The 23,305-nt window shown below is 40.7% G+C and overlaps 1 protein-coding gene across 5 annotated transcripts in view; it reads left to right on the forward strand.

Moving 5' to 3' along the window:
- The first annotated feature begins 294 nt into the window (after nucleotides 1–294).
- rcor1 (REST corepressor 1) overlaps nucleotides 295–23,305 on the forward strand; it is a 148,215-nt gene continuing 125,204 nt past the window's right edge. For 4 of the 5 annotated variants that reach the window (XM_078562414.1, XM_078562417.1, XM_078562415.1 and 1 more), the window contains exons 1-2: nucleotides 295–776; nucleotides 905–961. In XM_078562414.1, the coding sequence (XP_078418540.1) occupies nucleotides 569–776; nucleotides 905–961 (265 nt within the window). In that variant the 5' untranslated portion in view covers nucleotides 295–568. The remainder of the gene's footprint in view (nucleotides 777–904; nucleotides 962–23,305) is intronic. The other variant, XM_078562418.1, reaches the window with a different exon arrangement.

Consider the following 23,305-nt stretch of genomic DNA (forward strand, 5'->3'; position numbering starts at 1 on the left):
ACAGTTATTTTTTAATAAAATGTTTAATTCTTATCCGAGCTGGTGCATCATGTAAAAGTACAACAAGAGAATAAAAAGTAGATTTGCTGAGTATGTGTGTTGGTGGCGGAGTGATTGGAAACCACGTCCAGGAGTGCGCGCTCAACCGAACTTGGCGACGGGAAGTCCAAAACGCCCCCGTTTGATGGACACGCGGACTGGCCAATAGCGTGAGGGGTCGTGCGCCGAGCGGAGAGAGGCGTCCAATCGGGAGGGGGATCGATGAGCAGCAATCAGGTTGGGGTGCGCAGGGCCGTGTGTGGCGGCTGCTGTTTCGAGGGAAGCGCAGAGCAGCGCCGGAGGCTGAGGGGAACAGAGAGAGAGTGAGTGACTGAGTGTGTGTGTTAAAGCCGCCGACACCAGCACCGCTCACACACCAGAGGCGCTGACACTCACTCTGACAGGCAAGCTGAACCTGGGCAGGAGGAAAGTTCAACAACAAGAAAGTGTTTCGCCACAACAAAAGGGGGCATCGCGGCGGCGACGACGACGACGACGACCGGGCAGCTCTGGCCGCACAGGAGCAACAATGCCGACCATGATCGAGAAAGGGCCCGAGGTCTCGGGCAAGAGGAGAGGCAGGAACGGGGCGAAAAGTTTTCCTGCGGCGGCGGCAGCGGCATCAGCAGCGGCCCCGGCGGCGGTGGCAGCGGCGGCGGCGGCGACGGCGACGGCGACGACGACCAACGGCAACAACTCGTGGGAAGAAGCGAGCAGCGGCTCGGATGACGAGCATGGTAACTGGCATTAGCCTAGAACTGACTTTCTTTTTTTTAAAAAAAAAATCATCACGGTTTATTTCAATGCGCTGACATGGGTTTGTCGACGTGTTTTAATGGAAATGTATGTTGACTACTTGTTACAGGTGGAGGAATGCGAGTGGGCTCCCAATATCAGGCGGTTGTCCCTGACTACGATCCTGGTGAGTTTTGAATTGTGTGGCGAAATAGCCTAAAACTGTCGTGTTCATCCTCCCCCCCCCCCCCATCCCAAATACTTTTATTCAAGGGGTTAAATTAATATAGGGGTCAGTGAAGGAGAGCGGTGATTGGAAGGGAAGTGGCTTCGTTCTGAGTCGTCGTGAGAAGACTTAATAGAGCAGACACAAAAAGTACAGGCTATTAATTATAATAAAATGAGGGCAGATGAATAACATCCAACCCCCCCCCCCCTGCCCTGCTGTTCGTCTTGAGAATAGCAGCAACAGCAGCGTGTGCTGCAGGCGTGCTTTGCCTTAAATCATCATTTCCTACCCCACCCTGAATAAAATTGAAATATTGTACCGATGGTGTTCGTGCGTTCAAAAGTTCTTCATGGTTTAAAAAATCTTCAGCTCCCGGGTTTGAATAATAATAATTGTTTTATGCGATTTATCAAACTCCTCTCTCTCTCTCTCTCTCCCCCCCACAATCACGGTTACTTTCACATTCGCTATGAATTAGCACGAAAAATGTATTTGAACAAATCTTGTGATTTTTTTTTAAAGCCGCTTCGATTTTCATTTTCAAATTCGTTGAAGTTATATCGCTTTAGCTCAGATCGACAACGTGATTTAAGAAACTAAAGTGTAATTTGGAGTCTGCATTATTTACCGCTGGGCGCATGTGCGAGAAATAGGAAATCAAGAGGGCACTGAAAACGATGCGAAAGGTTGTGAATGCATGCATGTGTCGGGACATAATTAAAAGTTGGGACAATCACATATTCTCATGTGCTTATTGCGAGTAAGGGTTTGGCATTAAGGGGACTGTAGGAAAGCCCCTTGCTGAAAGACTTTGAAAACAAAATTTCAAGTCGACATTTTTAACGTAAATATACAACATTTACCAGTTTTTCTTCATTAGCGAGTAGTTTGCTCCTATTTAAAAGATTGGTGTTTATTCCACCTCTCAGAAGTGTTCCAAACGTTGTGCTTGGATCTTGTAGCTTGGTCAACAAATTTTTAGATGGAAAATGTTTCAGAACCACACTACTTTAGTGTATTTTTATGATTTTTTAAAAAATGACTGCTTGTCATTTTGTTTGTCATGGTAGTGAAAGATTCAGCCTCATGTCGAAAAAATGGAACTGAGTGCCAAATTGGTTCTGTCTAAAATTAGAAATTGATCACAAAAGTGAATTAAACATTAAGGTTTTCCTGTTTAATTTCTCAAGTTTCAGATTCTGTTATCTAGGGTGTTGTTGGAACATAGGGGGTGTCATAGCAATATAAGTCTACTTACTTTCCTTACTGTACTGTACTGTATGTTAATGGTTATGAACTCCAGTAAACTGATGTTTTCTGTTTGAGCACAATGGGGCTGATTATTAAGAGCAGTGACCAAAAGATTTGTTTTAAAAAATGGGTTTTATGTTGGATCTTAAAGGAGGAGAGGGAGCTTCGGGAGGTTTGTATAACTGGCTGGAATCAGAGGAATATTGAGGTGGAGGAACTTTGTAGTACTGGAGGTTATAGAGATGGGAGATGCAAACCCATGAAAGGATTTATCAGAAAGGTAAGAGAGATATTTGGGGACTGAACGTTGATGCAAGTTGGTGAGGAAAAGGTAATGGGTGAGTGGGACTTGTTGAGATAGGATAGGAGTAGTGGAGTTTTGAATGAGAGGAAGTGGTGGTTGGGATGCTGGCCAAGAGAGCATCGGAATAGTTGACAAAACCAAAAATACCTGGAAACACTTAGCAGGTCTGACAACATCAGCAGAGAGGAATACAGTTAACGCTTCAAGTCTGAATGACTCTTCATCAGAACTAAGGAAAAATAGGAAAGAGGTGGAATATAAGCTGGTTTAAGGGGAGGGTGGGACAGGTAGAGCTGGATAGAGGGGCAGTGATAGGTGGAGATTGCCAAAAGATGTCATAGACAAAAGGACAAAGAGGTGTTGATGGTGGTGATATTAGCTAAGAAATGTGCTGATGGTGACATTAAGGGTAGAAAGCAGGACGAGCAAGTTACAGATAGCCCTAGTGGGGGTGGGGTAGGGGGAAGGGATCGAAATAGGCTAAAAGGTAGAGATAAAACAATGGATGGAAATACATTTAAAAATAATGGAAATAGGTGGGAAAAGAAAAATATATATAAATTATTGGAAAAAAGGGGGATCGGAAAGGGGAAAGGGATGGAGGAGAGAGTTCATGATCTAAAGTTGTTGAACTCAATATTCAGTCCGGAAAGCTGAAAAGTGCCTAGTCGGAAGATGAGGTGCTGTTCCTCCAGTTTGCGTTGAGCTTCACTGGAACATTGCAGCAGGCCAAGGACGGACATGTGGGCATGAGAGCAGGGTGGTGTGTTGAAATGGCAAGCAACAGGGAGGTCTGGGTCATGCTTGCGGACAGACCGAAGGTGTTCTGCAAAGCGGTCACCCAGTCTGCGTTTGGTCTCTCCAATGTAGAGGAAACCGCATTGGGAGCAGCGAATGCAGTAGACTAAATTGAGGGAAGTGCAAGTGAAATGTTGCTTCACTTGAAAGGAGTGTTTAGGTCCTTGGACGGTGAGGAGGAGGGAAGTAAAGGGGCAGGTGTTGCACCTTCTGCGGTTGCGTGGGAGGGGGTTGAGGTGTTGGGGGTGATGGAGGAGTGGACCAGGGTGTCCTGGAGGGAACGATCCCTGTGGAATGCCACCAAGAGGGGTGAAGGGAAGATGTGTTTAGTGGTGGCATCATGCTAGAGTTGGCGGATTTGGCAGAGGATGATTCTTTGAATGCGGAGGCTGGTGGGGTGATAAGTGAGGACAAGGGGGACCCTATCATGGTTCTGGGAGGGAGAGGAAGGTGTGAGGGCGGATGCACGGGAGATGGGCCGGACATGGTTGAGGGCCCTGCCAATCACCATGGGTGGAAAACCTCGGTTAAGGAAGAAGGAAGACATGTCAGAGGAACTGTTTTTGAAAGTGACATCATCAGAACAGATGCGACGGAGGCGAAGGAACTGAGAGAATGGGATGGAGTCCTTACAGGAAGCGGGGTGTGAGGAGTAGCTGTGGGAGTCGGTAGGCTTGTAATGAATATTGGTGGACAGTCTATCACCAGAAATTGAGACAGAGAGGTAAGGGAAGGGAAGTGTCAGAGATGAACCATGTGAGAATGATGGAGGGGTGGAAATTGGAAGCAAAATTAATAAATTATTACAGGTCCAGATGAGAGCATGTGGCAGCACCGAAGCAGTCATCGATGTACTGGAGAAAGGGTTGTGGGAGGGGGCCAGAGTAGTGAGGTGATGGCTGAGGTAGAGAAATGGAATTAGTGGCAAGGATATATTTTATGCCTGGATCCTCGGAGGACCTCCCAAGCCGTAGGAGATGGTAAGAAAAGCCACCTCATGTTTTGCACTGAGCTGCAGTTACTGTCATGAAGTTGCTCCTTATTGGGTGAGCTTGACTTCATTTCTTCCCATGCGCCAACACACAATCCCATGTAAATGTTCATTGCTTGCTAAGGTGTAGCCTCAGATGCTGATTAGCTGTTCCCTTGAAAGTTGCCCAACTAGTCACTTTTGAAGTGTGAAGATTGGTGTGTATTGGTTGTCTGTTCAACAGCAGGCATCACGAGCCCAAGTCTGTCTTTGCCCAATATCCAGATGTCAACTTCCAGTCAGGATCACTCAATAGTCATCAGGAGTGTAGACCTTAATTGTCTTTCTTCTACTGTCTTAAAACAGAGGGGAGGGGCTTGGGGAATGCAATTTGAGAGCATGGGGTACAGGCAGCTGAAGGTAGAGCCAGGAATGATGGAGCAATTAAAATCAGAGATGTGCTGATGTATGGGAGGAACAACCCCATGGAGGGATTTGAAAACAAGGGTCATATATCCATAACTCAGCAGTATTGAATTGTGAGTTGCACTTGGGATTGTTCTGGCCTATGTCACTTGTTACTGATTGCATAAGTTCTTTGAACCATTTGGATTGCAAACCTTCATTTCAATACATGTCAAGTGTATGTTACAATTACTTTCTAGGCTAAAGAAGGCTAACTAGGACTCTAGGTTGTTACGTTGATGACATAGCCAAAGAATATAATTTATTTTACATTGAAATGGCCTTGTATGGAATTTGTTATCTTGAGTTTAGTTTGAATTTTTTAGAATTAATTTTAACCTGTAAAACTAGAGTGTGGAATGCGTTTGCATTTTTCAAAATTAAATTATGGTATCCATATTACTGTTTTCCTCTTACAGCACCCTGGTTTCTGGGGCTAAAGTTTCTTTTAAAAATAGTATTTTGGCCTTCACTGTTGTACATTTTAATAAATGATTAGAAGTATGTTCAGTGGACTTGTGTAGTGAAAGTTTGGGACACATGGAACCAATAGATACAGCATGTCTGGATATTGCTTTATAGATGATTGCAGATGGAACAAACCCAAGTGTTTTCTTCCTGCTCCAATGTATTGGTAAGCAGAAGTTTACATGTAACAGTTCGTACCACAGAGAATTATTATTTTTGTGTGTGTGATGCGGTGTTATTGAATAAAGCAAATGTCAGTCTTGACTTTTGAAAGGAACACAGTGAATTCTAGTTTTAAAATCCTTTTTATAAATGTTAAGTGAATCATTTATAAAAGTAGGAGTGCACTTAAAGTCCAAACTTCAAATATTTCTTGGGTGGGGTGGGGGGTTGGGAATCTGTTAATTAGTTGACCTCAAATGAAAAGATTGACAGTTGAGGGGAAGAAGAATAAGATGTAGCAGTGATCTAAATTGATGTTTTTGTTTCCATTGTGCTAAACTATCCAACCAAATGTGAAGCTAGGATGACTAGATGTATAGCTGTGAAGAAAGCTGGTTTTATTCCAAATCTATTAACTGCTTGCATTTAGTCATATGTCTCCAAAGATATTCAGCTTTTGGGAAGCGGAGGCAAAAGACAGAAATTTAAGGAATTACTATGGACTACAGAAAGGATTCTTTTGATGAAGCCAAGATCTTGAAATGTTGGCTGTTTTATTTTTGGAGAAAATATTGGAAATAATTATAATATGTAGTTTGGGGAATTATTTTCTAAGTGGAACAAGTGGTTTAAGGGATATATCTCTTGAGTCTATTTTTAATTCTTTCTCAAAAGTGAACTAAGAAGGACTTGAGTGGTATTTGACAGGTAATTTTAATGTACCTTGGCAATATTTTTATGAAGGATATGCTGAGATTTGGAATAAAAATCTCCAGGTAATAGAAGATTGGATTTATATAAATCTATAAAATACTGGTTCCTCTGGGTCTGGAAGCCAATATAGATGCTGTAGAAAGAATACAGGAAAGAGAAATTGGGTGCAGCTCCAGGAACTATAAGGATAAATGAAAAAAAATGTTATTTTGCATCAAAGGAATAAATAAACATTGGAGTGTGAGAGAAACAAAGTCCTATTAATGTGCTTATTGTTCACTTTTTCCAGTAGAGTGGTGGATAAAGTAAAAAGTTAGTTAAGTATTTGGAGTTTACAGCCAGCATATAAACTGGGTCATGGAATACAATGGAAATGTGTGCATGTGTCTGGTTGACTCTGGATTCTTAAAACATTACATTAAGTTGGTGAGCTAATTTTAGTTTCAGGATAAAACTGTAAAAAAATGAGTTTGAAAATTATTACTTTTAATAGTCACTTTGTACAATTTGTGACAAATGTGAAATTGCAGAGATGTATTTGGCTAGAGTCACAATCTTGATTAGAAAATGAATAGTTCACTTCTTAGTTTAAACTAGTTGATGTAGTTAAGAAATTGTGTATCCTGAAATTCAAAACACTAAAAACTGGAGGCATCTCAATAATTCAGGGTGCATTGCGGTTTACCCAGTGGTAACCCTCATGCTTCTGAGCCATAAGATCATGAGTTAGTTAGGTATTTGGAGTTTACAGCCAGCATATAAACTGGGTCATGGAATACAGTGGAAATGTGTGCATGTGTCTGGTTGACCCTGTACGGACATGTGCTGTACTGAAGGAGTTCTGCATTGTCTTTTCAGAAATTTTCAGATGAGACGTTAAGTCAAAGCCCCATTTGCCTATTATTTTGGACTTTTAAAAAAAAAAATCTCATGGCAGAATTAAAAGAATATTTTCTTGTGTCTAGACTCACATTTATCCCTCATACCATAAGCAATAGTTTAACTGGTCATCTATTTCATTGCTGTTTGTGGGACCTTAGCACAAACTGCTCATTTTAACTACATAAGTAGTTCACTTCACTTCAAAAGTAATTAATTATTAGCAAAACCTCATGTGAAGGGCACTTATATAAATGCAACTGTGTTCTTTGTTTCCATAGTTTTGATGACTGAGTTGGCTGGTAGAAAGTGCAGCTTCTTGAAGGGAAATGGTCTATTCAAGACCAATTTTTTATGGAAAAAGAAAACTTAATATTCAGAATTTTAAAAGTTGGGTAAGGATTGAACTTCGTCAAAATGTGGGGTTTGATATGAAACTGACTTCAACAACAGTAACTTGTAACATAATAAGTTGTCCCAAGGTGCTTCACAGAAATTTTGTAAAGCAGAATTAGCCACCAATCTGCATAAGGTGATTTTGAAAGCAGATGTCCAAAAGCTTGGTCAAGGAAGGGAGGGGCGAGGTCATGGAGGGATTTGAAAGCAAGTGAGATTTTTTAAATCGAAACATTGCTTAAACTGGAACCATTGTAGGTCAGGGAGCATTGGGGTGTTAGGTGAACAGGACATGCTGCAAAAAAGGGCATGTGTAGCAAATGAGGGCACAGACAACAGAGTTTTGAATGACCTCAAGTTTAGGGTGGGTAGAATGTGGGAGGCTATCCATAAGTGTATTGGTCTCGTCAAGTTTAGAGCTAATATAGGCATGGATTAAGGTTTCAACAGTTGATGAGCTGAGGCATTTGCGAATTGGACGATGTTGTGGAGGTAGAAATAGGCGGTCTTAGTGCAAGTATGTTGTTGGAAATTCATCTCTGGGTCAAATGTGACCCCAAGGTTGTGAACACCCTGGTTCAGCCTCAGACAGCTACCAGAGAGAAAAATGAAGTCAGTAGCCAGGTTATAGAGTTTGTGCCACAGGGACTGAGATAATGGCTTCAGTCATCCCAGTTTAATTGGAAGAAATTTCTGCTCACCCAATACTGGCTGTTAGACAAGCAACCTGGTAATTTAGTGACACTGGAGGAGTCGGGAGGTGGTGGTGAGGTAGAGTTCAGTGTCGTCAGTGTGCATGTGAAAACTTGACATTGTTTTTGGTTGATGCCATCGAGAGGCAACATGTAGATGAGAACTCGGGGACCAAAGATAAATCTTCGGGGAACACCAGAGGGAACAGTGCAGGAGCAGGAAGAGAAGCCACTTCAGGTGATACTCTGACTACGATTGAATAAATAGGAATTAACCTGGTGAATGCATTCCCACCCAGTTGGACAATGGTGGAAAAGCATTGGAGGAGGATGATGAGGTCAGCCGTGTCAAAGGTTGCAGGCAGGGTGAGGACATGTAGTTAAGCTTTGTCATAGTCACATAGGGTGACTTTGAGAGCAGTTTTGTGCTGTGGCATGATGGAAACTTGATTTGAACAATTGAAACATGAAGTTCTGGGAAGATGGGCACAGATTTGGGAGGTGACAACATGTTCAAGGACTTTGGAAAGGAAGATTGGAGATGGGGTAGTAGTTGGCAAGGACAGTAGACACAAGGGTTTTTCTTTTGAGAAGAGTGGTGGTCATGTTAGATTTGCAGGAGACAGAAACTGAAGAGAGGACTGTTAATATGAGGACTAAGGAGGGAAATTGTGGTCAGAATTTTATTGGGAATAGGTTTGAGGAAGCAGGAGGCAGATCTCATGGACAAGAGGTAGGAGAGAAGCTCAAGAACAAAAATGTGTGGGATATAATCCTGTAGGTGATTTCTGCCTCTGATGTTGGCTATTTCATTTACTTTGTTCACTTAGCAGCCTCTAGTAAAATTTGGTAATGCTTTCAGACAACTGTTCCATCTTATTTTAGGATTTTGAGTTATGTTTGTCCTGCAAGAAAAATAAAATGGGTTTCACTTTTGGCTACAATTCAATTTGGTTTGTTTAGGCACCAAATTGTCCTTTGAGCACCACAGATAAACAGCTAGGCAGTTGTATAGCAATACAACAAATAGTGAAGTGTAAAATTGTAATTTTCTTACATTGTCTGGAAACACTTTAAAATTTAAATTTACAGTAAATGCTCTTAGAGATGGTTTAACTGTCACCAGTTCAGTACCAGCAGCAAATCAGCATGGCAAAATATGTTTTTTGTGTGCTTGTGCTGCAACTTTCTCCCACTGAACCACTGTTGTAATGGTGCTGTCTGTCTAATATTTCACACTGCACGAAAACAGTCAGCTTTTCTAAATGGTTCAAATTGTCACCAGTTTTGAGAGTTGTGGGGCTAACATTCAAATTGTTGCAACGAATTTTTCTGAAACCTACTAATTGCCATGCTCTTTGTTTACCAACCAAAGACTTGTGTTGTACTATTTTTCAGAAATGTTCCTATCAACATGTCCCTTTGCAGGCCTAGTGATCCTGCCATTGTCTAATCTGACCCATTCCTGAGTGCTTCTGGACATGTGACCCAAACCATCCTTAAGTTCTTCTTGGCCATTTCAGTCCTGCCTTCAGAACTCTTGCTTTGCTTCCAGCCTCACCATCAGGTTTGATCTGATGACCCCTGTGGCCAATTACTTTATTCCTCCTCCCTAGCAGCCACTATGCGGCTAAATTTCTTGCTGTCCTCAGCCAGGGAAGCCTATCTACAGTAGGCCTCATTCAAGGCTGAGACAGGAAGGATTATGGGAAATAAGAAAATGGCAGAGACGTTAAACAAATATTTTCTATGCCTGCACAGTAGAAGACATAAAAAGATACCAGAAATAGAGAGGAATCAAGGGTCTAATGAGTGAGGTACTTAAAGTAATTAATATTAAAGAAATAGTACTATAGAAATTAATATCATTAAAAATCAACAGATCCTTGGAATTAAGTACCCTATATTCTAGGGTTCTAAAACAGGGTGGCTACAGTGAAGTGGATGCATTGGTGATCTTCCAAAATGTTCTGGATTCTAAAATAGTCCCAGTGGGTTAGAAAGCAGCAAATGTAACATTACTATTCAATAAAGGAGGGAGAGAGAAAATGGGGGGGCTGCAGACCAGTTAACTTGACATCAGATTAACCTGGAAAATGCTGAAATCCATTCATAAGGAAGTAGTAACATGGTATTTAGAAAATCATAATATGATTAGTCAGAGATGAAAGGGAAATAGAGGTTGACAAATCTTCTAGAGTTTTTCGAGGATGTATCCAGCAGGGTGGATAAAAGGGAACCAGTGTATGTAGAATATTTGCACTTCAAAAGACATTCAGTAAGGTGACGTAAGAGAGGTTTTTGTACGAGATGAGGGTTCGTGGAGTTGGGGTACCTCATGGATAGAGGATTAATTGAAAGACAAAACAGTAGGATAAACTGGTCATTTGCAGGTTGGCAGGCTGTCACTAATGGGGTGCTGCAAGGATCATGCTGGGACTATAGCCATTTACAATCTAAGTTAATAACTTAGACGAAGAGACCAAGTGTAATGCATCCAAGTTTACTGATGATACAAAGCTAGGTGGAGAAGTAAGTTGAGAGGACACAGTCTGCAAATGGATACAGATAGGTTAAATGAGTGGCAAGAAGGTGACAGAGTAGAATGTGAGGGATAGAAAAACAGAATATTTTTTTAAAAATGAAAAACTGTTAAATGTTGGCATTTAAAGTAATTTGGGTGTCCTTTCACACAAAACAGAAAGTTAATACAATAGCAAAATACTGCAGATGCTGGAAATCTGAAATTTAAAAAAATCCAGAAAATGCTGGAAATGCTTGTGCGTGGCAGCATCTGTGGAGAAAGAGCTAACGTTTAGAGTCTGTGACCTGAGAATTGAGAAGAAAGTTAATGCACAAGTACAACAATTAGGAAGGCAAATGGTATGTTGACATTTTATTGTAACAAGTTGGAGTAGAGAGTAAAGAAGTCTTGCCCAAATTGTACAGGACTTTGGTGAGACCATACCTGAGTACTGTGTACAGTTTTGGCCCCTGTTCCTAAGGAAGGATATACTAGCCTTAGATGGGGTGCAATGAAAGATTCACTAGATGGATTCCCGGGCTGAGAGGCTTGTGCCAGGGTGAAAGGCTTGTCCCAGGACAAGAGATCAAGTAGAATAGGCCTATATTCCTTTAGAGTGTAAAAGAATGACAAGATTGAGAGGCTTGACAGGGTAGATGCTGAGAGCCTGTTTTCCCTGGCTGGAGAATCAAGAACTGGGAGCAGAGTGACATGATAAGGGGTCAGCCATTTAGGAATAAGGTGAGAAATATTTTCACTCAAAATTGTGAAGCTTTGGATTTTTTTTTACCCCAGATGTCTATTGATGCTTAGTTGCTAAGTAGGCTGAGAATGATTAGATTTTTGGACTCTGAAGAGATCAAGGAATATGGGTATTGATCAGGAAAGAAGAGGTAAGGTCAAAGATCATAGTCTTATTGAATGGTGGAACAGGCTCGTCGGGCTGTATGACCTAGTTGTTAACCCCTTAAGTCAACATGGCCCCAACCTGTTAAGTGTAATAGACTCCAAGCTGCTTTAGTTGTATTTACCCTATTTTCTACAGTTAAACGTTTAATCTTCCCAGAACTAAACATTACCTTAAAAATGTTAATATGAACCATGAACTAGATATTCATGACACAGGTTACAGCATTTTAATTCCAGGTATTTTAAAACTGAATATAAATTAGCAAACTGCCATTGAAGAGGTTCTCTGGAGTAGTCCTGGTCACTGGAACATTTACTATCATGTGATTTTATGAAGGTAAGGTGCTTTTGCTACAGGCCTGCACCAAGTTGTAGGCTGTAGGCTCCATTTTGGAACTATTTCAGCTAGTGGCTATCTAAAATATTTTTATCTGCCAACAGGGTAAAAACTATAATGTGTCAAAGATGCATTTATTCCTTGTAAATTAACATGTTAAGACAGAATGCTTGGAAGTGCTCCTGGGGTGTGAGTGGAAAGTATGGCTTTGCTTTGTACAGGTGTGAGCTTTCACAGTTAATGCTATCATCTAAATCTAGAAAGAAGCATAAATACTCCACACCAGGCAGGGATTTGGTCTGCTATTTGTTGAAGCAAATAGTAATCCATTAGTAATCCAGGGACCGGGACTATTCCAGAGAATCTCTTTAATGACAGTTTGTGAATTTATATTCGGTTTTAAAATACCTGGAATTAAAATGCTGTAACCTGTCATGAATATCTGGTTCATGTTAACATTTTTAAGGTGATATTTAATTCTGGGAAGATTAATGTTTAACTGTAGAAAATAGGGTAAATACAACTAAAGCAGCTTGGAGTCTACACTTAACAGGTAGGGGCTGTGTTGACTTAAGGGGTTAACAGCTAAATAAGTAAGTTCCTAAAACAGCAGCTGGAGAACTGGAGACGTGGTGTCTACACTGCTAACCAAAAAATGCAGTCCAGAGGGATGTTTTGTTTTTGGAGTTAGAGCTAAATTAATTGAAAAGCATTCATTGAACCCTGAAAGGCTATGTCATCATGAAGATGGGTGGAGCTTAAGAAGGTTCCCTGGTTTCAGTTTAACTGTGTGTTTGTTGGGAGTGTATGTTCGGCAGCAGGGGAAGACGTTCCATACAGAAAAGATGCTGCTGTTAACAAGCTCAGGCAGTTAGGGCTCAACAAAGCACTGGGGGTTATTTGGTGCAGCTGAGGGTTACAGTTTGGACCTTCTGTGGATTGCAGCTCACAGGGTAGCCCTGGGAGCCATTTGGTGCTTTTGGAGCTCAGGAGAAGTCCTGGGAAGCTGAGAGGATGGAGAAGGTTGCTGGTTCCATGTTGGGGAGGGTTAGGGCTCAGAACCCCAGGGAGCCTTTTATAGCTCATTGCAGCCAGGAGATTGGAGTTGGGAGAAGCCCAGAAGCAGTGCCAGCTTAGTGAAGCTAGTGGCCTGTGATAGAGTTGGAAGTGTGCCAGTAATTAGAGGAGTGAGTGCAGCTATGTCAATCCAGTGGAACGCAGTCTCAGGAGAAAAGATTGAACCATTGGAAGATGAGCAATTGTTGAGGCAGTCTGAATCAGCGTGGTTTTTGGGGGAATTCAGAGGCTACATCTTCGAAAGTGAAGAGTTGAAATCCCTCCTGAGAGTGACAGAATTTTAACGAGATTTTGTGAATCACAGTGGGCACTGACATCTGGGTGGGTTGCTGAGAAATCTATGGGATCTGTCTTGGCTGCATCTGCCCTTTTAATGTGTCGTGTGGTGTGTTGAGCCACAATTTGTCTGTTAATTCATATCTACCTCATTGTTAATTCTGAATGTTAGCATGTCAGAGAGATATTGACCCTAACCAGATCATAATACCTGTGAAAGTGACATTGAGCTGTTGAGTTGAAAAAATTAACTGATTTACTAATGTCTTCAAAGACATCCTGGTGCCCTTTTCTGGTCTGGTCTACACTGCCATACCAAAGTGATTGACTCTGAAGTGATCCAGCAAGCAACTCCGTTGTATTGAACTACTTGAAGAAGATAGGGTTGGAAAATAAATGCCCCTCTGGCCAATGGCCCCTGTATCCTGAGAATACTTTTTTTAAAAAAAAGTTAATGTCTCCTTATATGGCTGAGGAAGATCAGTTGATACTTTTTCTCTTGCGGTTCTAGTGTTGTTCCAAATACTTAACTCTGGTAAGACCACAGGTATTTGTCTTAGTGTGGGACTTTATATTTACTTATTTCTATTGCATACACTTTGATTCATTCTACTGCTGCAATGTAGTGGGAGGTCTTTCTATCAAAGACCCTTGAGTGATGGAAAGGAGAGATGTAGGTGACGTATGGTGATCATTACTTGATGTCTTTGGACAGATATCTGTTATGTATTTTTGCACAGTGCTATCGCATTTGGGTTTACCAAATAAGGGGAGGCGGTGGCACAGTGGTATTGTCACTGGACTGGTATTCCAGAGACCTAGGGTAATGTGGCAGATGGTGAAATTTGAATTCAACAAAATTGTGGAATTAAAAGTCTGATGGCCATCACTTGGTTCACCAATGTCCTTTAGGGAAGGAAATCTGCAGTCCTTACCTGACCTGGCCTATGTGTGACTCCAGACCCACAGCAATGTGGTTGACTCTTAAATGCCCTCTGAACAAGGGTAATTAAGGATGGCCAATAAATACTGGTCTAGCCAGCAACACCTACATCCCATGAATGAATTAAAAAAACACTTACAGCCTATGAACCTATCCTGAAGCTTTTTCAACTTTCTATGACCGATGATTTCTGAATTTCACACCACCTTCTTTGTTATCTGCCACATGTTTAGTCTGAATTGTCTTGGGTTAACTTTTCACGAACATATGTAAGTGCCTTGAAATGGAGAAATATGTCTCGAGAGGATTTCAAAGAACGGAATGAGCATCAGAAGGGTTTACTTCCAGGGACTCTCAAAGTGAGTCTACAGCCCAAACATATTGAATAAAGTTTTGACCACCAGCATGTAATGCAAACTGGCTCAGATTTTCCAGTAATTAGAATTGACCAGTTAAGAGAATTTCACTTCTGACATTCTATAGATCGTTTAATGAAAACAAGAAACTGAGTGAGGTTTAAGTCTCTGAGGACTTAAGTCCTCAGAGAAGCCTCTGTATGCCAAGATGATAGAAGCCATTATATTTCAACTTTCTGTGCCCTGTGCAGAAGTTGTGTGCCAAGTTCAGCTGCTCAGCCAGAAATGTACCAAAAAAGTCAGCATATTATTTGAGGCATGGAACAGCACTCTGAGGACCTAAGGTATTTAAAACTGACCTTTTTGATTTTATATGGATATTAAGAGAAGCCCTTCACTTTCAGGTTAAGAACATCATGAATTGGCTCTGAATTGATGGTATACCAGGTTTTGATTGTAGTTATTTGCTATATGTGCTCCGTAAGCTTAGACATGTTTGTTCTGTGGATACTACTGTAGTTATCAGGGACTGACACTTATTAATGGATACAATGTTTAATATTTCACATTCAATTGAAACCATACTTGTTGATAATATGGAAACCGCTCAACTGATTCATCATGGGGGATTTAATAGCCTGAACTCGTTCATATCAATTCAGTAGTTATTTTTGTCTGGGATCAAGCTTTCAAAATCCATTTTCAACTTCCTTGTACCTTTATCACAATTGTTGGTCGAACTTTTTCGCACCTGCCCTTTTATTTTTAGGTGTCTCCGCTAATATGTTAAATGTAGCTTTGATTAACTTCCATCAGTTTGTGGAGCTTTTTGACAATTTGAATGACTGGACCATTGAGTCCTAATTATCCAAAATCTTGAGTCTTACTGATGTAAGAGACATGTCTAAGCTTTTCGTCTTGCACTCATCAGGACACTCGCAAGAATATCAATACCGAGACAACAATTTATACTGTGTGAAGAGAGTGCTGACTGGCAAGTGGCATTGCCATGGAGAATGCACCACTGATGGTGACTAACAGTTAACAGCCAAGCATTGTTTGAAATTTAAACCAGGCAGCTTGACCCTGATTGGTCAAGGCATTGCCCTGAGGGATGAGTCAGCAAATGGCTGTCACTTATTTTGTTTAGCTGAAACAGGCGCAATGTGTGTACATATTCTTTCTGTCTGCAAAGAACAGGGCCCTGTGACCAATCTTATATCTTGTGGACCTGTAATAATCCCAACATGTATATTGACCAGTGAAGATAAGCTACAGCTGCATGTAACAATTTCCTTACATGTCTTAATGGGCTCCATCCTGTGCTCAAATTCACCTATGAAATGGAGCAGTCAAATGAACTCCCCTTCCTTGACGTACTATCTGAGAAATCTGCGAGGAGATTCTCTACCACGGTCTACCGCAAGCCTACCTTCACTGGCCAGTATATGCGTTGGGATTCTTACAGTTCCACACGCTATAAGATTGGTCTTATCGGCAACCTTATAAATTGGGCCCGAGCCATGTGCTCACCATGCAAGCTTGATGCTGAAATAGGGTGCATCAAAGGCACCCTACAGGATAATGGCTACCCCGATCAGATCATTTCACGCTGTATAATCTCACAAACTCATGAACGGGCCAAAGGCCGTTACTTTCGGTCCTGAAAAGTGCCCAGTCTACCTCAAATTACCCTGGAAGGGCAAGGTATCTCAAAAAATTTGAGCAACAGGTAAAGCTAGCTGTTTCACCCTGCTGTTATGCTGTAGCAACTTGAGTGGTATTTGCCACTAACAGGATGCTGCCCTCAAGCCAAAAAGATGTTCTGCCTATCGCACAAATGAGTAATGTGGTATGAGTTTGGGTGCCAGTGTGATGCTAGGCTGTACGTCCCAAAAACTGGCGGATTGTATCAAACAGCATATCCCAGCCGCTGTTCGCAACGGGCAGGGTAAAGACCGTACCCAAGCAGGCCTGTGCTTGCAAAACTCAAAACAGTGTCCAACAGATGTGATTCTGCAATTGGACAACATTTGCTAAATAATCCTCAATGTGCTAAGAATTACGCTGACAACCAGGTTGTCACTCAGGGCTTGCAGTATGGCGCATTGGAAGCTACATATATTAATACACAGGACCCTGTTCTTTGCAGACAGAACATGTGCATACATTGCGCCTGTTTCAGCTAAACAAAATAAGTGACAGCCATTCGCTGACTCATTGGTCAAGGCATTGCCCTGAGGAATTGGGGTCAAGCTCTGATTTAAATTTTGAACAATGCTTGGCAATTAACTGTCAGTCATTTTCCATGGCATCGCCACTTGCCAACCAATCAGCGCTCTCCCCACATACAGTATAAACTGTTGTTTACCCCTTATGTAGGTATTCCTAGAGTGCCCTGATGAGTGCAAGATGAAAAGCTTCGACAAGCCTTTTTTTTCAAGCAATACTCCAGTTCTGTATGACCAAACAACTATTTATCCAAAATCTTTTAGTCTGAAAACAGGGAATGATCTGAAGGCATTCCATTTGCTCTGGATTCTGAATTTAGCACATAATTTTCTTTTGAACCGATTCTGTAGTAATCCTGTTTTATAAAAGCCTAATTCTTAGACCTGTTAAACTTCTGTTAAACAGCTGTGAGCTGTTGTTTAAAAATTACCAGATCTGATTCATTTTCTGTCGGAACTGGTTCTTGAACATTTGGTTAATTATTCCTTCCCCATTAGTGGTAAATAAACACACAACATTCAGGAACATATTTCATTTTAGTGGCATTTGGAAAAGATAATTTTATTTGGTTCAGAGTCTCAATAAACCTGATCACAGTTCACCTAGAAGCTATGCTATATTGCACACCTGTAGGAGGTAAATGTACAGCTGTGAAGTTGCTTCTATGTGAAAGATCTGGGTAAGTAGGCATTTTGACTGAGTTTTTCCCCAAATGGGACTGAAAATGCTGCTTATGAGCGTTACTATGCTCTTGTTTGATTTTCAAATATGGGCCTCTTAAAATCTTAAATTTCTTGTTCTTAAAATCATATAATTTTTGGACTTAATTTTGGTACTTGGCATTATGAAGCTTGAAACTTGGCTGACTGAATTTTATCATTTAATTGTTGAGTTGTCTGACTTCATCTGAAATTTTTCTTGAAACTTGAGTTCTGTCCACTTATGAGGTAACAGTGCATTAATTCACTTGTGTTTGCATCTCTCAAAAGTTACCCAGTGGCAGACTCATGATTAAGATCAGAGCCTGTGGACTCAGGACAAGCATCAAAATAGATAGCAAGCTGGCTAAAAAATAGATAAGTGTTGGGGTTAAGGGTAGTCACTAAAACTTCAATAGATGGGTAGTGGTGCTTAGCAAGGGTTGATGCTGGGGCTGTTGTTCACAATTTATGTAAATAATTTGGACTCTGGAATCTAAAGTACAATTTCAAAATTTATGGCCAATACCAAATTGGTTGGGGTAAGGTGGGGGCAGTACAACATTGTTAATACCGAGGATGACTGCCACAAAATCCAAGACGTGAATAACTTGCAGATTGTGTCTGTAATTGGCTTGGTACATTTTGGTAGGAAGAATGAGCAGGCCATATTTTCCTTGGGAAATAAAAGTCCAAATGAAATAGAGGAGCAAAGATCGTGGTACAGATTCCATTGTTACAATAGAACTTAACAAGAATTATACTAGAACTGACAGGCTAGCATTCATTTCTCTAGAAATGAGAAAGCTGGAAGGGTCGGTGGAGGTTGACCTATTAAAGGTCTTCAAGATTATATGAAAGGATTTGATAGGGCAGATATAGAGAACTTGAGAGAGACCAAAACTAGGGGTCATAAGTATGGATAGTCACTAATAAATCCAATAGAGAATTCAGGAAAACTTCTTTACCCAGAAGAGTGGTTAGAGTGTGGAACTTGGTATTGTGAGGAATAGTTGTGATGAATAACAGATGCATTATAAGGGGAAGCTAGATAAATATGAGGGAGAAAGGAATAGAAGATTAGTCGCTTGATAGTATAGAACTCGAGCTTTGCTTAAAAAAAGAGAGAAGCTGTCGAATCTTTTTGTCTTGCATTCATCAGGACAGAGGAAGAATACCAAATCTCAATGGGAACAACAATTTATACTGCACAAGAAGAGGGGGCTGATTGGTTGGCAAGTGGATTCTGATTGGTAGAGGCGTTGCCATGGAGAATGCACCAGGGAACAGTTAACTGCCAAACTTTTGTTCAAACCAGACAAGTTGACTCCTGTCAAGGCATTGCCATGGAGAATGAACCAGGGAGTGGCTGTCCCCCAAGCTTTTGTTTATTTGAGAAAGGTGCAATTCGTGGACATGTTTATTTTGTTTGCAAAGGACAAGGCCCTGTATGAGTATATGTAGCTTCTAGCACGTGTAAATGAGCCACACTGTGAACATGATTGATGATAAATTGGTTATTGGTGTAATTCTCAGCACAATCAGAATTGTTTAGGAAATGTTGCCCAGTTGTGGAATTACATTTGATGTTGACGCTATGCTCCGAGTTTTGCAAGCACCGGCTGGTTGGGTATGGTCAATACTCTGCCTGTTACGAACAGCTGAAGGGACGTGCCGTTTGATACGATTGACCAGCCGTTGGGATATATGGCCTATATATCTGGCATCTCACCAGCACTGAAATTCACCTACTACAAATAAGTAATGTGGTATACAGATGTTTTTTTGGCTTGACAGCAGCATCCTGTTAGTGGAGAATACTACTATGCATACTACATAGAATACTGCTGTATAGAAGTATTGTGAAATGGCAGCTTCATTTATTGTTCAAAGATTTTGAGACACCTTACCCTACCAGGGTAATCTGAGGTGGGCTGGGAACTTTACAGGACTAGAAGTTTGCATGATATACAGCGAGCAATAATCTGATTGGGGGAGCCGTTATCCTGCAGGATAGCTTTGATGCTATTTGGTACTCTTGTGTCTGACCTGATGTGTGCAAGATGATAAGCTTCAACAGCATGTCTCTTTTTTTCAGCAATACTCAAATAGAAGATTAATTACACTGATGTGGCTAGATGAAGAATTATAGGAGGAGGCTAATGTGCACCATTACGCTGGCATGGGCAGGTTGGGCTGAATGACCAGTCAGTGTTGCAATTGTATAAAATTGATCTGCCATGAAAAGCAAAAGTCCATTTAATGCGAGCCAACATGAAATTGGCTTAGCCTTAGGAATGCTCGTGGCAAATATAAGTCCACCTTGATGTCCTGTTTTGGCTCCAAGCCCTTAAAGTCATCATAAATAGCTATTTTCCCCACAGCTGTGAAAATACAATTCTTGGGGACAAAAGATGAATCAAACACAGATTATTTGCTTCAGGCATTGTTATCAGTACTTGTTTTTCACATTCTGCATACTAATTCCTTACCTTAGTACTCAGATGTTCTTGTTCCTGTTTTTATTTATTTTCCATATATGCAAGCTTGAAAAGCTGCCTGTATTGTTGAACTAAGATGGAACTTCAGCTTTTATGCTGTGTGGTTGAAAGATCCTATTTTCTGTTAGCCTCATAAGAGAAAGCTACCCTCATGCCGCCTTCATGTATATGGAGGGTAAGCTGTCCCCCAGGGTTGTGACCGGTAATGTGTTTTTGTGTCTTAGAATTCTGAAATGTACAAGACCACAGGAAGTGGTTGAGTTAAATAGCTTGGGTGTTTTCAAAAGGAAACTGGATGAATACAAGAGAAAAAGGAATCAAAATATATGAAAGGATGAGATACGGTAGATGGAATGGAAGGTAACTTGAATGGAATGTAAGCATAGCCTAATGGCCTGACTTTGTGCTGTGTTCTGTAAGATATGTGTGATGAGTTCAAGATGTCCCTTTTTGAGCAGGGTGGTGAATGCAATGACATGCTATGGTGGGCAACAATTCAACTCCCTGTTACTGCTTCAGCACTTTTCTATTACAGAATGGACTGTGGAACACTTTGGTCAGTCAAGTAGTCTAAGGTCTAAAGCATGAAGGAACCATGAAACTGTTCAGAAATGCTCATCAAGAATAAATTGCTTCTCTGGTACAGGTGTGCAGCAGATGTTTGCATTTTCTGATTAAGACAATTTCAATCATGGTCATAAATCTAATACTCGGACCTTGTGATGATCCCATGAAAAATGGCTCCTTTTACAATAGTCATACTGAGTGAAATACTAGTCTGTGTAGCTAATCACTTCTGGAATGCTTTTTTTTTGCAGAATTGAGCCTCTGTACTCATTGTGAATTTTATTCCTATTTCGCCTCCTCAGTTATCTCCAGCAACACTAATTGGTACTTTATAGATTTTATAAGGTGAAGATTTGCATTCAAAATTGTTTAAGTCTCCCATTATTTATGGATAGGCATTCTGTAAGTCTAACATTATGTACTTGTCCTCTAACCATTTCTGCAAACTTTTTCCTTTCTATAAGTTTGCTGAAGTGGCAGTATATATTGCTTCCTGTGATGAGAATACTATACTTCAAGAGTGTGGAACACAGTGCTTGGGAAATGAGTGCTTCGCAAACAGGGTGCTAAAGTAATTGGCGCAAGTGGGAAATCAGTGCAGAGAGGGAAAGTGGCAGTCCTTTTATTCTTTGTCAGATTCTGATGAAAGGTCATCAACCTGAAATGTCAACTCTGTTTCTCTCTCTACAGATGCTGTCTGACCTGTTAAGTATTTCCAGCATTTTATTAACTTAACTAGGTAGACTAACTACAAGTAGAAATAAATGGGTTTGATATAATTCTAGGATCTAGGCTTAAACCCAGTGGTTGTGATGTAATGAGATAGTTATGCTGACCTGATTTTGAGTTTTGATACTTAAACAAGATTCTGTCTTTGGAGCAAAAATGTAATTGGGTCAAATGTAATTGGTATCAAATTTGGCGGGGAAAGCTGCAGTATAGGCTGATCTGGCTTTTACTGATCTTAGAACTATTAAGTATGTTCCATTTGTTTTTAAACCTAAGGCTGTTTTACTGTAGTTTTGATCATTGAACGACCTTGTTGCTTTGAATATTCTTTTGTTGGTCGTGTGACCTGCTGCATTATCAGATTTTGTTGTTATCCAAGTACTTTGGAGGGTATGCATTTAAGTAAATATTTTTACTTTGGAATTCTGCATTTGGAATTGTGCCTTCAAAATATTCAATCACCCAAATGTCAAAATCCAGCATAATATAGTCTCTGAGATTTACAGTGCGTTGATTTTTTGGGTCATTTGATACCTACTTATAGAGAGCCAAATTGGGAACTGATCAATACCTATTTGTTAGCAACCATTAAGAGGTGTAGGAGCTTCAGGAGAGGGAGGAGGAAGAACTTGCCCCTTAAAGTAAGTGACGGGAGGGCAGCCTGTATTAGAATAATCATACAAGGCCTCTGGGTGGAGTGGACCTGAAGGATCAAAATTGTGTTTTCTGAATTTGGATTTTCTTTTCACATTCTTCTTTAAAAAGTGTATTTCTCTTTTGACAATACTCAAACTAATTATTTTTTCTGGAATAAATAATATAACTTCAGCTATTTTATCTCCATGAGCTGCATCACACAGAAAATCCAAGCTGCAATAACACTCAGCAAAACCCCTTTAAATTGAAACCAGAGAATCTCCCTAACTCCACCCATCTCCATGATGATGTGGCATTCTAGGATGTCCTCAAACAGACCTTTAGGTTAAGTATCCCTGATTTAAAATTTCTTCCATTATCTGAAGAAACAGATTTTGCAACCCTTCAGGTTTTACTGAATGCTTTTAAACCAATTAACTCTAACTCACAAAACAAAAACATCTCTCTGGACTGCTCTTACTACAAGGATTGCAGGCGTCATGTTTCCACCAAAAGGCCCAGGTCGTCCATTGTTTAAGTTTTACCACCTGCTGTTTTATGACTCTTGCCCTTCTAGATGTTAGCCTCTTGTCAACATGGCCCCTGAAAGGTCTCTTTCAAATTTTTTCACTCCTGAAAGATTAATTTCTAATTTTTAGACTCTGTTGCAGGTCCTAGACTCCTCAATTAGTTGAAATAGTTTCTGTCTATCTATCCTATCTTCCTTTGAATATTGTGTTTGAATTCCTCCAGTCAGGTTTCTGTGCTGCCACAGCCCCGAATCTGCTTTTCATCAAAGTTACTTATAAGTTTGTGACTGTGACAAAAGTAAACTTTCCCTCCTCGAACTACAGCCTTTGACATGGTTGACCATATCAACCTTCTCCAATGTCTCTTCACTGTCAATCCAGCTAGAGGGAACTGCCCTTACCTGGTTCCAATCTCACCTAGTATATTTATATCCAGAGCATCATTTAAAATGGCTCTCTTCCTGTTTCTGCACTATTATGTCTGGTCCCACAAGAACCTATCCTTGAACCCCTCCTATTTCGCATTTACGTGCTGCCCCTCTGCAATATCATCTGAAAACGCACCATTGGTTTTTACATGTAAGCTGACAACGACCTAGCTGTACCCGACCTGCCCTGCACACACAACTGCTGAAGTTATACCTAGCACAGCTCATTGAATGTAAATTCTCACTATCACCAGCCTCTTCTAACAATAAAACCCCTTTCATAGTACCAATTTTATTAGTAATATAAATATATTGCTTGATCTCTGCTAGCTAGGTGCCAGATTTGGGGTTCCGGAGTGCAGGATTTGCTTCCTTTTCATCCTTTCTCTGCAGCTCTGCTCTACCACCTCATTAAGACATTGTAACTCAGTGTGATGCAACTTGATGGACAGGTTGTCAC

This window comes from Cetorhinus maximus, chromosome 18 (assembly GCF_964194155.1).
Source record: "Cetorhinus maximus chromosome 18, sCetMax3.hap1.1, whole genome shotgun sequence".
Classification (NCBI taxonomy): Eukaryota; Metazoa; Chordata; class Chondrichthyes; order Lamniformes; family Cetorhinidae; genus Cetorhinus; species Cetorhinus maximus.